At 49.0% G+C, this 16073-nt stretch overlaps 1 protein-coding gene across 1 annotated transcript; it reads left to right on the top strand.

Moving 5' to 3' along the window:
• Positions 1–1813: 1813 nt before the first annotated feature.
• On the top strand, positions 1814–13578 carry LOC144107099 (monoglyceride lipase-like). Its single transcript, XM_077640088.1, has 7 exons — positions 1814–2137; positions 5270–5391; positions 6098–6234; positions 7260–7370; positions 10405–10578; positions 11950–12081; positions 13320–13578. Exons 1-7 carry the CDS (start codon positions 1920–1922, stop codon positions 13488–13490), a joined length of 1065 nt encoding a protein of 354 aa, XP_077496214.1. The 5' UTR covers positions 1814–1919; the 3' UTR covers positions 13491–13578.
• Positions 13579–16073: the final 2495 nt, after the last annotated feature.

Below are 16073 nucleotides of genomic sequence, written 5' to 3'. Positions count from 1 at the left end.
CGCGTCAAAGGCTACAATAGGCAAGAATCAAGTTTCGTATGCCGGTCACAGCGCCGTAACACGCAGTGTATCGGGGCTGCGTTCCAATAGCCCCAAGTAGACGGCTACTTAGACGTCTAGCCGGACAGCCGCCATCTTGGGACGCGTTTCATTTCTCGGCGAAGCAGTCTCATAAGACTCATAAGACTGCTTCGCCGAAGTCCACATGGATGCAGGCTAACTTGCTGTCTAAAGATGGCGGAGCTGATGTACGCGGATGAGCGAGTCGTGCTCTTGCGGGCGTCGGACTGTACACGTAGTATAGCAAAGGAAAAATGTGAGTCATTCAACTAGTGGCTAATTAATCTTCGTGGACGTGCGATTTCTAGCAGTGAATCACGCAGGAGAAAATCGTGCAGTTGAGAGCTTTGCTACAGCAGCGGACGCTGTAGGTCTGTTTACGTGATCCGGCATCTGACGATGCCGGATCTTAATTAGCACCTTGATTTTAGAGAATACTCGTCGCTGTCGTTGGTTTCCTCGACGGGCGTTAAGACGGCTGGCGTGACGGTTAACAAATGTCTTCCTCTGTTGCTGTATTAGTTGCATCAACTCTTTCGCGTGCATTCCTTTTTATCTCCACACACTCAGAACAAATACACCGGCATGTTGCGAATTGATTTTAGTCTTTGCAGGATTAAAGATCGCTGCTGTAATTAGGTCTCTCGCTGTCTCCGAGTGCCACGTACAGCAGACACCAGGTTTAATGTCACGTATGTGTTTTCCTGTTGCAGTGTATATTAGCCGTATCGCATTTCGCCCATATTGATTACAGTCTTTCGCATTCTTTCTTATGTTTACAGGACCGTCTGAACGAGCACGTTAGAGGAGCATGTACAGTTTAGCATCAATAATATAAGAATAATCGCATATCTCATTAGCGTCGTCTTCCGAGAGTGGCCCCGTCTGCTACAAGTAGACTGACCGATAGGCACACCAGTCCGGTTTACGCGCAAAGTCATTGCAGAAGAAATGTGTAAACTTGTTGAAAACACGTTTTTAATTATCGTTATTGCTCAGTTTGTGAAAAATAGTAGTACAACTGTTCATAAGCTTTAGTTACATTATTATGCCGCGAGGCGGCGTGAGCAGTAGACAAGTTCCAATACATGGACATATAGACTGCTTCCTAGACGTCACACTAGACGTCTTGTTAGACGTCTAGAGTATTGGAACGCAGCCCAGGAGGAGCAAGATTTTTCAGGCTACTGATGATGATGATGATGATGATGATGACACAAAGTCAGACGAGAAAAATTCATGAAAGCCATATCAGAAAATAAAATGAAAGAAAAAGTCATGTTATTCACTGCCGGTTAACTTTCCACCTGAAAGAAAGAGTAATGTTATTCACTGCCGGTTAACTTTCCACCAGATTCGAAGCCGAGCCTTTCTAATTGAAGTAGCCTCAGCGTCGGGTCGTGCTTAACAGACACAGATCGAATCCGAGACCTTGAGGCAATGTTACGCCATCTCTTGGACGACGGAGCAACTTCAGGCATTGAAACACCAGGTAGTGCTGGTGGTGGAGGTGAAAAACGCTTAATTAATTAATTAAATTGGACCGGTCCTCGTAGGCGGGTCCAGGATTCCGATAGCCACAGTTTCCAGACACGCTACACACGCTTTCCACTTGGCGGATTGAGGGGAATCGGAAGACTGTAGCGGCCTTGGTGCTTCGCTGCGCCACCTGTCTGCGCTTATAGATATCAGCTTCCGCGCTCTGGCGAAGCCACAGGTGGCGTGCGTCAGCTACTTAGCTGGGCTACCACGAATGGCCAGGAACTTTATCAGCCACGCCCGCGCCTCTAATCGCTTCCAAATTCGCCACGCCCAAGCCTCTAATCGCTTACAAATTCGCCTCGCTTTTGTCGCGACTCATGTGGTTCAGAGCTGCAGTTTTTAGGCCCGCAGGGCAACAGTTGCATCGCCTCCTGAGCACTGCAGGCTGCCTACGAGGACGAACGAAGATGAGCTGGCCAGACGTACCCCTCGAAATCGCTTCTCGCGACGGCTTCGACATTGAACGCGGCTCCTTTACCAACGCCGACAACCTTCAGATCGTCACCAAGGCATGGGTACCTCAAGTTCCTCAAAGGTAAGCTGCTTTATACATTTCACGGAATAGTTTGCGAAATTCGCGAACAGCAGGCGGGGGGCGTTGCTAAAGTGTGTTCGAATTGTTTCAATGAATATCACCGGCTGCATGTGACTATCATTATTCTCATGTCCTGCCATGTGTTCCAAAGCCGATAGAGGCATCGCGGTAATTCTTCATTTTGATTCTAGCTTTTTCAGCTTTAATGCTCATTGCTAGAGCTTTTTGATGTAATTTAATTGAGCGTCAAAGTTTCCCTTCTCCAAGAAGGCAAAGCTTCAAGTTACGTGGTGCTTACGGTTACCGTGAACACAGGTGCGTCCGTCTTTCCCGTTCACCACGTCGCCTGGTACAGTGCCCGTAATCTGCAATGCATCTTTTCTTGATTACAACTCTTTTGAATTTCTCCTTATTTCAACACGGCAGTGTCGGAAGGAGCTCGCTAGCGTGCTCACAGTAAAAGTGGTGGGCTTTTAACGTAGCTAAACAAAGTATACGTGCCAAAGCATGTGCTTAGCAGGTTGGCCCGTGGTTTCGCTTTGCTGGGTCGTCGGCACCTCTGGCGACGACATTAGTTCGATAGTAGTAATAATTGAAGGTGATGGGCTTCAATGCCCAGCACCAGTGTGTTAACCGCCTGTGTCTTCGCCACTCCCCCGTAGTGGGTATGTGCCAGCAACGTCTGAGGCCTTCCTTCCTTCCAGTGTTGCAGTTTAACACGAGGCGTAATCGGCTGCGGCGATGGCAGGGCTCTCGTGTACAGGCCAGCGAAGCTCTGCTGTTCGCCCCGCTGCGTGTTCTAAACTGTCGTGGCGATATTTATTTTATTTATTTATATCCCTTATTTAGGGTCACAAGGTCAGGCTTCAGCGGTAAATCTGCTTATGTTGCTTTGCTCCTGGAGTAGCTTTCGGTCTAAAAAAAAAAGCCAAGCGTAATGCGCAAAACCCATTAGTTTGTTTTGCAGTCGGCACCGCAGGAAGAGCTTCCGACGGCCGCAGCAGCCAGCAAGCCGATAAAAGGCGGGCGATGCTATCAGTTTCGCTGCGTCCGCTCACACACGGCCCACAGCCCGATCGTCTCGAGTCCGGTGTTGTCGCTAGATGTCGCACGCGTAGTCCCGAGCGGCCTGGAGTACGTGGTGCTTTCTAGACCAGCGTTTTGCCCTCTGTAGCAGGCCTCGATAGGACAGCGGACATGCCAGGCCAGGTTGACGAAAACCAGCAATGTGTACTGAGGGTCATATTGTCCCGAACCGCTCGTTACGCTGTCAGTGCAATGAAACCTACCGTATTTTTTCAAAATCTCCCTGACCCCAGTTCATACAATCCTTCTTCTCGCTTGAGTTCCAGTCAGAGCAGCGGTTGCTTTCATATGCATGTCGGAAACGCCCTCACCCTTCAATGCGCTCGGGACCCGTGCGTGGTGCTTAGCATAGGGACACCTTAGATGCTTGCCCTAAATGTGGGTTATGTTCGATGGCGCAGTTAACGTATTGTTGTAGATTTCCCACCGTGCCGGTAAACTGCGCTCAATAATTACCATTACCCGATAGCATTGAGATAGAATGAAGTCTTTTAGCTGAATTCACTGCCTTGTCTGATGGAGCTACCGCACGCACGGATGGCAGGTGAAGACGACTGCTTCCAAACCACAGTGCATGAGGTTGAGTGTAACACGTGAGAGCGCGGTTAATTGACATTCCAAGTGCAGCGCGAGAGACTGGAGACACTGCCTCTATCTATGCCAGTTCTGTCCTTTGGGTACAAGCTGTGCCCTGGACCGCCTCGATCCTCGCCCATTAACAGAGCAAAAGATCCTCGGTCCGTGGCCACAGCAGTCGACTGCCCTCAAGGCATACAAGGCACACTTTGCCTACTTGAGAGCGACTGGATTTACTGACAAATTGTGACAGCGTTGTGCGTGTGTGTGTTATGCCTTTTTTCCCTTCTCTTCCTCCTTTTAGCCCCCTAATCCCTCTTCCCCAGTGCAGGGTAGCCAACCGGAACCCCTTTCTGGTTAACATCCCTGTCTTTCCCTCCTCCTCTTTATCTATCTATCTGTCCTTTGGGGACAAGTTCCTGGGGTTATCTAAAGCCAGTGTGCTAATATCTGCAGAACATAATATTTGCTACAGGGACTTATTGTAATCCACTATTTTTGGAGCCAGAAATTCAATCTTAACTACCTTAAATGAGTCAACGTTTCACTATTGTTCGGCTGTACAAGGCACCCTGGCCAATCCCCCCACTGTGGGTATGTGCCACTCCAACAGAGGACAACACTAGATGTAAAGGGGCGGCAATGTCTTGTGTCACAAAATGCAATTTTGGCATTATGTCCACTCAATACACATTAAAAAAAAACCTGCGGCAATGGCCTAGGGGCCTGAACCACTGGCCGACGACACTGATCTGTTAGCGCCACCGCGGGTTAAAATCCTGCTCCCTTGGCTATGAACTTTAACTTTTATTTCTTTAGTTTCTTCGCCAGTTGTCACAGCGGTCACCGCACGCTGTCGGCTTTCCGCTGCGATAAGGCTCTTATACTGTTGCACAATGCCGTGCACAATGTCGGCGTGCAGCTCATGCGCGAGGTTCTGTATCTTTCTAGTTAGTAGGGTAGCTGAAGATGCGAAACGAACCGCACAGTCGGGCTCGGGAGGTAGTCCCTTAGGCTGCATTTTTTTACACAGGCTGTTCTTATGCTGTTTCTATCTCAGGCTCACGGAGGGACCGCTGACGAAGCGGGTGCCCCTTTGAGCTGACCGAAATTCCTAACCGACAGCAGGTGCCTCATCTGTTGTATCGACACGTTGTGTACATTTCCACACGTGTATCGCCAACGTTAGTATACAATGTTGCTGCGTTTTGGGTGCCTCTTCGATAAAGTCCCAAATTCCGTCTTGACATCACACTGTTGCGACGTGTGTTCGTTAAAGCTAAATATAACCGAGTGGCCTCATGATGATAAATTTGTGCCTATAAGGCGGACACAGCTTGGGGTTTATTACTATAGCCAAGCCCTTTCATCGATCGTAGTCGTTATCCCACTCAGTGTAATATGTGATGTGCTCACGATCTATTCTGAGGTGAGAGTCGTGTTGTAAGTAAGCGCATTTGCCTCATGCAGTGTCTGGAAGGCGCTGGTGTTCATGTGTCACGGCTACGTGGAGCACTGCCACGTTCCCTTCTACGACATCCTGGCCCGCTCGCTCGTCGGAGAGGGCTGCTACGTGTTCGCCCAGGACTTGGGTGAGCTATACTGTTGTATGCCGCCATTCCTGTTTCGAATCTACGCTGTCAACCCACAAGCGGAAAATTTGTTGTATTCGTAGTTGCTGCCAAGCAGCCTCCTATAGGGCCACAAAGAAACGGTGGGGCTTATCTCAAGTGCACCATGGTATAAATTTATCGACCGATGAAACACGAACATTCTGGTAGTTTTTCAGTGTAGCTTCACTCCAGAGCGGTGTTTTTAGTCCTTCTGCTTGTTCGACACCGCTCTCAAGTTTCTATCGTACGGTGAAAAATGTTTGCATACGTATTATTGCCGATTTTAGCTTTGACTAGCTGGTAAACTCAACTTCATTCACGGCTCAGTGGTTATGGTGCTCGGCTGCTGACCTGGACGCGGGTTTGGCCCCGGTCGCGGTGGTCGCATTTCTATAGAGGCGAAATGCTAGAGGCCCGTGCACTCTGCGATGTCAGAGTGCGTTAAACAACCCCCGGGGGTCGAAATGTTCACGTGTCCTCCACTACGGCGTCCGTCATAGCCTGTGTCGCTTTGGGACCACACGCTAACTTCCTTCACGAAAGGTTATTTTGTTGCTTTCCTATGGTGCCTTTGATCACAATCTGCCAAGCTAAGTTGAAAGACACCACCCTTGTTGAGATTTTGCCTGAGGCTTTTTCCAACAGCCCTATCGCTTCCAGTGACTGGATCTTATGGCTTCCGCAGTTGGCCATGGGGAAAGCGCTGGTCAGCGAGCCAACGTCAAGACCTTCGACAAGTACCTTGTCGACATCTTGCAGCACGTGGACTCGACGAAGGAGAAGTTCCCGGGCAAGCCTGTCTACCTCTTTGGCCACTCAATGGTCAGTCGTAGCTGAGCTCCTTCTCGCTGAGAAAGCTTCCCCTGTAACTTAACCCGTTGAGCATGAGTATTCGATTCCTTGGAAACTAGAAAAATAAGGCATGCTGACGTTGATCTTCTCACAGCAGGGTATGCCTGCATGATTTCTCAAAGCACGACTTAAAGCAAGCATGTTCATGACGTGAATGCAACCGTACGGGGCTTGTTTGGGCGCTTTCGCCAGGCAGGTATCGCATGCCATTCTTTTGATGCCGGAGCCAAAATGACGGCCCAATAAATGAACGATTTATCTGTTGCCCCCGTCCGACCGATGTCTAAACACAGCGGAATCCGGGCAGGCTCAGACCCACTGCCGTCGCGGGTCCGACAGCCCGTTGAAAACCTAGTTACAGAACATCGCCTTTCTCGTGGGCTTGTTCTCTGCCCTTAAACCGCCTGAATCACATCGGGTTCCGGCTTAGTAGCCTCTATATTAGATTTAATATTCAACGCACCGACGTCGGGCATTATCATATCGGCGCGCTTCAGCGGGGCCTAAAGATGGCTTCCGCGCGTGCGCATTTGTGTTGAGGGAGCTCAGCGTCATTTCGTGCAAATGATGTGCGTGCTGTGCGCAGCCGTCACCCCCATTATCGCTGCGCCGTTATCTCCTTTTGCACGTTACGGTCTCGTGTTTAGTTTTCAAAAGGGCTACAGTGGTCTGGCTGTGCGCAAGTGCAACGTAGTAATCATTTACCCAGATGAAAGAACTGATTTTCTCACCAAGCAGCTCTTTCCATGTTCAGTGGATATACTTAAGTATAATACTTTGATTTGGGCTAGTTTCGTTGCGCTGAATACTGGCACACGAAAACATGTGCCTTTCTGAATCCATCTCCCCTTTATGACCGCTTTGCTACTGAACGATAAAGGCCTTGTTTCTACACCTTAATGGTCAGGGATAAAATGGTTATAGCATCTCCCGATATCAAGCACTACCGAACTCGGCGGCTTAGCTGTGAGTTTGATTATGCACTCTTTATTCAGGGCGGCTTGCTAGTCGCGATGGCTGTCCAGAGGAGACCTGCGGATTTTGCCGGCCTCGTCATGATGTCGCCGTTCTTTGCTCCGAACAAGGAGGTCGCACCGACGCACAAGGTGAGTGCAATGCGCTATCCACATGTAATTTCTATTGAGACGTTTCATATGAGCCCCTCGTATAGAATTGGGGGATTGTGGAGTTCATATAATACGGAAAAAAATTCAGAAATCTGTACGGAGTCTATAAGCATACTGCATAATTTTCCAACGGTTTCCATAGTGTACATGACGCCGTATGGAGTCTCTAAGCTTCCATATAGTCCATACAGACTCCATATGTTCCATTCTGACTCCATAAAATTTCTTATCGAAACGAATGGAATTGTGACACTGATATGGGTGACTTTCGGTAGGTATGAGACATCTATTTAACAGGCTTTCTGTGTGTGAGTCTGAACTCAATACGATTTTGGCACTCGGGGAGCGAAAGCGGCTACAAAGCACGCGAACACATCGTTCTCGGACGGATTTTTGCTTCAACATAAGTACAGGTGAATGCTTTTTCGTCCTCCCGTCATAATCGGCGGGGATCTATCTCAATGATCATTACGCACAACCAAAAAGAAATAATTTTGGTCCTAGTGCTGCTTTAATAACCATCGGAAATTTTTGGCGCAACAACCGCACATTTTCTTCATCGAGACGAGTGTGACGTTCCTTGTGTGTGCTACGAGGGTCCGCGTTCGACGGCGCGGCGTAGACGGAGCCCCCAGTGGCGGCGAAAGCACTCAAAGGAAAACAATTCAGCTGGAAGAGAGGAGAACGGCGACAGCCGGTCTAGCTTTGGAAGCAGCCAGCAGACATGTTTCTACTGTATATGGCTGCAAACAACTTGAGTAGGATTGCTTTCGGGCCTGCCGCCGTGGACCGCACGGAGACGACCAGAATTAAGGGGTTTAAGCACAACCGGACCCCCTTTCCATAGTGTCGGCACGAGTCGAACGCCGCCGCCGCCGCGGGGAGACGGGCGTTATCTTCCCCAATTGCCGTGGCCGTTCCAAGGGGGCCTCGTTTCGGCGGGCCTGGCCCCATGGCAAGACGGCGGGCATCATCAATCAACCCTCCCGAGCACATCCCAGGACAAGGGACCACTTTCCCGGCCTTTTAGTGACCTCGCGTTCCGGCCTTAAGGGGCGAGTGTCATTTGATGGAGAACGGAGGCCGGTGACCCGCGGGAACCGTCAGCGGGCCATAGACCGTCTACCACAGCCGACGCTACCTCGACGACAACCTTCTTTCCCTCGGACTCAACACGTGAGGGGGGCGAGACCATAAGTGCGGTGGGGTGTTTGTGCGCCCAAGTGAAAGCCCTAGCCCCCCCCCCCCCCCCCCCACTCCGGCGTGGGCATCCTCACCCTAGGGAGTGTGGGGATAAGAGGATATAAAAATCGACAAGGAGTACCGAAGAGGGACGCTCAGGACGACATCGTTCGCCAAGGGGGCCTTCAGCGCCGAAGCCCGACGGCGTGCAGCTTCTGCCAGCAACCGTTCGAGCTCAACTCCGGAGCCCCTCCATCGTCCCCATGAAGTCGTCGGCACGTAAGCTCGGACGCCCCAGCCTCTGATGTATAATCATAATCATGTGTAATTATTGAATATATCTGTTTGTTTAAACTGAGCCATACGGTGTCTCTTTGCCTCTCCGTCCCGTGTGGACCTGCGCATTATGGGGGGTCATCACACGAGTTTGGTGCTGATAAGTCCCTTCAGGAGTGTCAAGCTACTCAGTCCTTTATCAACGTCGCCAATGATTCTTCAATGTTAGGTGCGCTCTGCATATAATTTTCGCTCTTCTAGAAGCAACGACCAGTGCCAGGCAAACGAAATGAAAACTAAATGATTAGTTGCATAATACGGCACTAAGATTACTGAAGCAGTGCTAACAAAATTAGTGCTACTATGACGTTTACATTATTTGACACTTTACTTTCACGCCATAGTGAACTGTATAGTCTCGCCTCTCTCTAACGACAACGTAAGACGCAATAATGGGAGGGGGGGGGGGGGCGGGGGTGCTATTGACGGACTGAAATGTCCCGTCTCGCAATGTTATCTAGCTCAAAGGGTACTTGCAATCATTCATTGGCTTTAGTAATTTAACCAGACACCAAAAAAACTTAGTTGAGCCTAGCATCATTCCAACAATGGTGTTCTTCCTTCATTCCGGAGAGCAGCATTCTGCGGAGCGAGATCGGCTCAAGTTACGTAAAGCGTCATTTTTTTTTTGCTTCAGTGTGTCACTAAGCGTTTTTAATACGAACAATCCACGTCATGAAGAATCGAGAACCTGCGTCATTCTGAGCTTCTCATAACTGCTCTTTTCTGCAAGTCTTCTCTGAATTCATTAAACCGCGACAGCCGTATTTTAATAAAAGTGAAGTGCTATCCCACTATATGACGCTTGTGAACAATTTTTAAGCCAGTTTGAGCTAAAATGAAAATTAGTTTTGGGGAAAGGAAATGGCGCAGAATCTGCCTCGCATATCGGCGGACACCTGAACCGCGCCGTAAGGGAAGGGATAAAGGAGGGAGTGAACGAAGTAAGAAAAAGGGGTCGTAATGGAGGGCTCCGGCGTGATTTCGGCCACCTGGGGATCTTTGACGTGCACTGACATCGGACAGCACACGGGCGCCTTAACGTTTCGCCTCCATTGAATCGCTGCCGCCGCGGTCGGGTTCGAACCCGGGTGCTCCGGATCAGTAGGCGAGCGCCCTAACCCCTGCGGTGGGTGCTCATTGTCAATTTCAGGGCCGTCGCGGTGGCTGAGTGGTTATGGCGCTCGGCTGCTGGCCCGAAAAACGCGAATTCGATCCCGTCCGCGGCGGTCGAATTTCGATGGAGGCGAAATTCTAGAGGCCCGTGTACTGTGCGATGTCAGTGCACGTTAAAGAACCCCCAGGTGGTCGATATTTCCGGATCCCTTCACTACGGCATCCCTCATAGCTTGAGTCGCTTTGGGACGTTAAACCCTCATAAACCAACCCATTGTCAATTTCCGCTTCCACGTGGTTTGAATGGCCGGGTGAACAGGTCGTGGAAATTAAGCACGTTGTTCCCTCAGTGCGGATCTCTCCGGCTCTCCACTTGCAGAGGGTTGTGACTAAAATGCTCGGGCGTGTGCTGCCCTCGGCACCCATCGGTGCCCTGGACGTGTCGCTGATTTCCCGGGATCCCGCAGTGGTGGCCTATATGGTCAATGACCCGCTGCGGCACCAAGCTGACGTGCCGCTCGGATGGGCTTCGGCATCGCTCCGCGCTGCAGACGTAAGCTCGGCCCCAAATTCCTTGTTATTTGTCCAACACTGCATGCGTTCATTCACATTATGCGCATCCACATGCTATCCCATGCTCTTTTTTAATGCGTTTCCGTTACTGTGCGTGTGATGTTGCGCGGCGCCCCCACCTTGCAGGTAACCTCCGCTACCTGCCCACCTTTTCTCTGCATCCACCTTAACTCTCCAGAAGCAGGCACCCACAAGCAGCCACTCACCGCCACCATCCAGAAGTCCCTATACTGTTTCATACATCAGGCGCAACGCTGTCAAAGCTAGCGCTATTGTTTGCGCTTCCCACATCCGCGATCAAAAAGTAGTGCGATCCTTGTGCTGGGCAATAAGTAATAACTTGCCTGTATGTCTACTGCAGCATACACTTGTCATGAGCTTGATTAAATGCACACTTAGTTCTGACGATACGCTTGTCCCTCCTCGTGTCTTGGACTACTCGGCCTCTGAACAAGCGCGGAGTAACACGCCTCCCTTTTACTTCTTCGTGCGGACTACTTTCGTACCTTCCATAGAGTTTCACCCGATGTATGAAGCAGAGTGCACGTATCACCCATCTACTCACGAGAAGCCAAAGCAGCACTGGAATCTAAATACTACGAAGTGCAGCAATCAAATCTACAGGCGCGAGCAAAATTATTAGCATAAGTTATGCTAGCAGAGCGGCGCCGTGGAATGCGAACACGCCTGGTACTTCTGTTACCAACATGCTCATAACCTCAGTGCTGAGCGTTGTCCTCTCCCTCTACGGTGCCAAGTCAGTTGTGCTAACCATTTTTGCTCGCACCAGCACAACGAGTACTCCTAACGCATTTGTCACATCACCTTGTATGATCGCCTGTGGATATTCTTTTTCCTTTATATCTCTTGATTGACACGTAGCCGCAGTACAGCAATGCGCAGCGCTGTTGGGATACCTGTTGTTCAGTATACGACATCGGTGCGCCTGCAGCGCTAAAAGGAAGTCTCATGAACGCAAACGAAGCACGAATGACAAATAGAATTCATTTGACAGCATTCGGTTTTTCCCATGGGGCAGGCCTGAGCGTAGCTGACAGGCACGTACTCTGCCCTAGGGGCAGGCCCTAGCGCCCTGAGAGCTGTATATCCGCAGTGGCGGTGCGCGGTAGCGATGGTAGTACGGGCTTTGCTAAATCTAATATTTTCAGTGCGACCACTCTGATTCATTCACAGCCCATTCGCTAAACCGGCGACTGTATTCCTTGTATATTAGCTCGCATTTGAATGGTGACGCATGGCTTTTTTTTTTCCACTAGCGTTAAGCCGATGTTTGGCCGAAGCGCACCAAACCTCCTACTCCCCTAATTTTCCTGCATTCCGTTTATCGCAGAACTTTCGTGCCAACATCCACCTGATTAAGGTGCCGATATTCCTTCAAATCGCCGGTGACGACAAGATATGCGACATTGATGCGATGAAAGAGTTCTTCGCAGCGGTCCCGAGCACGGAGAAGAAGATACAGGTACTATAAGTCGTCTCACTCTTCTGGTTATGCGCGTTATGGCCGACGTTCATCAGATCCATACTTGGCACCATCTTGCGGTAACTGCAGACGATTGAAAAAGTGGCGCTAAGCGCAGTTACTGGTGTTGAATTGTGAACATAGCCTCCAATTGCGTTTACAATGGAAGGGGGGTGTTCCACTTCAAACGCTTTTGGTGTGAGCAATTCACTTGCTCCTGCTTAAACTCATGTATTGTCACTAATATCCTTGGGGAAATAACAGCATTTCCGGCCCAGTAGCATTGAATTGATCAAAGGGCGTTAATCAAGCTAAGGCCCACAAGTATGAACATTTTTATATATTGGTGCAGTAAGAAACAAAAAAATTAACATGCTCGTAGCGAATCGTCGGAGGGGTCAGCTGTTCACGTGCCTGTGCTCGAAACGGGAACTGTGGAGCTTAGAACGCCAAACCTCCTGCCACTCAGAATTGTGCACTACCCCGCGGTAGCATCACTCCTAGTAACAGACGTCACCCAGCCGAAGAATCAAGCGGGACACTTCCTCGTAAATGTTGATTAGAACGGATTCAACAGTAGAGTTGTTCTGTGGGTAGTCTGGTCTTCTGGAAACAAGGTGGTCACTTATAAGAGCAGCCTATGCTCTATACAGAACTGATTTTGCTTTATATGCTGTTTTATTTGACACGTGGGAGTGGCTTGTAATCTAAAACACTGAAGAAATAAATACCTCTTCTCTTGGCAAAGACTCCTCAAAACTCGTGCACCCACCCTATATACAACACTTATGTGGGCAGGAAATATTCTTAATTAATATAAGGCAAAAAAAACTGCCAGGTTAAATTTTCGCCACTTCAGCTGCTGCGCAACACACGTGATACGAACTGTGGTAACCGCAGTTAATACAGTCGATAACAAAAACCTCTTCCACCTTTCTTTTTTCATCAGTATTATGAATAGCTTTCAGACCTTTTCCTTCCAGTCCGACCGCCTAACAGCGATACTTTTTGCACCACCCATCTGCACTACGCAACGATACAGGGCAATTGCATGTGGCACAGCAGTTGTATAGGACTATTTCATGGACAGTCTGAACTACGACGAAAAATTTCTGGACCCCTCTGAAGAATTAGATGGCGAAAATGGGAAGCTCGTCCCGAGCTCAACTGTACTTCTTCCGAGCCTTTTAGTTCTTCACTTCTGCTAATGACCTTTGAACTTTTCGTCTTCCCGATAGCTCTACAAAGGCGCCTACCACAACCTCTTGACGGAACCCGAAGGTATCAGAGAGCAAGGGTTCAAGGACATCGCCGAATGGTTCAATGACCGGCTGTCTTCTGCTAGGCCAGTCACACCTCCACCCGAGTCCGGCAAGGGCGACGTCGCTGGGCCTTCGGGTCGCAGTTAATCGCTGCCGGCGATGCAGCAAGAGCACACGAGTGGAACAGATCGATCATACTCCTATGTTGAATTCAGTTTTGAGAATGTTTTACGTGACTGCGTTCTTAAAATGCTCTCCTTTTTCTGATAAAGCTGTAATATCCGTCGCTCGTATATCGATATTAAACTGCAAGATTTTTCTCAATACGTGTTTCCAATGCCTTTTCAAGAAGATGCTTGTATTTGCATGCATACGTTTCACCTTGCACATTACAGCTATTCTCACATGTGGATACTAAACACACAAGCACTGCGTATCCTCGGTGCACCTGACGCTAGCAGCGACTACTACACTAGCGGAGAACTGTTTCTTTGTGACCTGCCATTTCAGCCATATCACTAAGACATGGTCTCACAAATACTCCACGTAACGTCATAGCAAACCAGCGGCCCTATGGACGACCGGATTGACCTCTGGTTAACTTCGGGGATGGGAGGCAGCGAGGTCACAGCGGAAGAAAGGACCCCCATCATTTTCTCGAAGTCCAGGTCACCTTCCTGTGGAATCGGGAGCCATGCCGGGATGCTAGTTCGCCGAGAAAGCTGTGTGACGCGGATGACAGCCGTCCTTAACCTTGATATTCAGGGTGGGGTAAGCATCATGATGACGATATGATTATTTGGTCAAGCATCTTCATGATACTCATGGTGGCTATACCCCGGTCACTTTTCACCTCCAGGAGGACGGACACTTCTTAGGCGGGCGGACTTGCTTTTCAACTGCAGCATCGAAGCTGCCTTAGACGGCAGAACTCAACATCGATGGCAGCATCGAAACATACCGGAAACCTTGCTTCAGCGTAACGCGAGCCTTTCACTCAGGGGTGAACGCTGGACCAACTCCACAAAAAAAAAAACTGGCTTTGGATTTGACGAAACAATTAGCTTTTTTTCGCAAGACATGGGTTTCCTCTGGTAAGTGGCGAAAATTCGTCTGCTACTGGTGGAAAGCAAGCGCTTTTGGAAGACGCGGGCCCGATCTGGTTCCACGACGAGCCATCTGTGCCTGCGAAGTGGCGTGCTTGAGAGCTGCCGCCATCTGTCGCATGCGCCTGTCACTAACTTGACTGCACATGCGCAGTAGGAACTGGCGGTTTTCGTTTTCACCCAGTGGAGAAGGAGAAGCGTGCGTGCTCAGAGCGGCCTTGCGAAAAAGGCAGATTGATGACAAACAGCCGCACTCGCAGGTTATCTGCCTCACAAAAACGCCAGGTTAAGTCTCGTGTCTTCTCTGTTGTCTTTTGTCTTAGTTTTTCGCGCCAATTTCTTTACACAATACATAAAAGGTGCCCACACCTTTTTTTTTCATAAAAGTTAATTCACGCTTTCGTTGGGCATCAGTAGTATTCTAGGTTGCTCTCTTAAAAATCAAGCTGTGACACAATTTATGACGGTCGCTGCAACGCGACTGGGGTGACCTCTTGTCTCGACGGTGGAGGCCATGGCGACCGGACGCCTGGCTACTGCTGAAGATCAGCGATACTTTCACCACACACGTCCAACTTGCGCCAACAATTTTTCCAGCTCGTTCCACTTCACGGAAACGTATAGAATATATTTCTTCGAAATACGGCGCAAAACAACGCTGGCGTAAACACGACACAACTAGACACGAACATAAACGCTTGAGTGCAGTGAAGTGCGCACTCCGGGACCTAAGTTAGTTCTCTTTGTACGCGGTGCGGGCTGGGCAACCTTATTTTTCTTTTTTTTTTCTGCCCACACTAACATATGTAGGCAGCGCCAGCGATGGACTTTCAACTGACGTTCTACTGCAGACACGTATAACTATTCGCACAAGCATAGATGTGAATCTGTGTCAGGCTTCACAATGACAAGAAAAAGAGGCAGCCATGAAGAACGCGACGTTATCCCTTAAATAAGGAAGTTGAATTTATTATCTCATTTTAATCATAATGAGTCATTACAAACTGGCCAAGAAGGCAACACCTGTGGTGCCTTTGCGTCAGACAGACAATTTCCTTAATTTTTGCATTAACCCTTTTCGTCAGAAGCGCAATAAATTCTTTATTTTTACGTTAACTTTCCTGATGTGTGAACTTGCGATTCATGAACACATCAGAGCACTATCATTTTCACGCACCGCTGACACATTTTTTTCAATCTCGTGCAGTAATGATGCCTTTTAACTAAAAGAACGTTGCACTTAATTCTCATGATTTGCACCTGCCAGAAAGTGCATATGTGACGACAAAATTCAGTTAGAAGACTGCATACTAACAATTTTTGTGGAGTCTGTACGAACCCCATGAGAACTCGGCAGAGATTCGATGTCCATTTTTGTAAAAGTGCTCTATATTCACACTTGCTGGGCCACTCTAATTTGTAGTATAGTATAAGGGTGAACCTAGGGGTATGAAGTAGTTCGCATTAAGGGAATTTATCGGCGTGGCATGTATTTCCAGAGCATTGTGATGCCCTGTTCTCGATCTTGTTACTTGCTCCTTTCAGAAAGTCAATGGAAGTTGTTTGCTGTAATGTTTGGTGGGTCTCGTCTCAGTCTTTTGCGCTTTACAGCGAAGTTTGCATG

The sequence above is a fragment of the Amblyomma americanum genome, chromosome 10, assembly GCF_052857255.1.
Source record: "Amblyomma americanum isolate KBUSLIRL-KWMA chromosome 10, ASM5285725v1, whole genome shotgun sequence".
NCBI classification, from domain to species: domain Eukaryota; kingdom Metazoa; phylum Arthropoda; class Arachnida; order Ixodida; family Ixodidae; genus Amblyomma; species Amblyomma americanum.
Note: the sequence above shows the minus strand (reverse complement) of the source record. Positions and strands in the feature narration are given on the sequence as shown.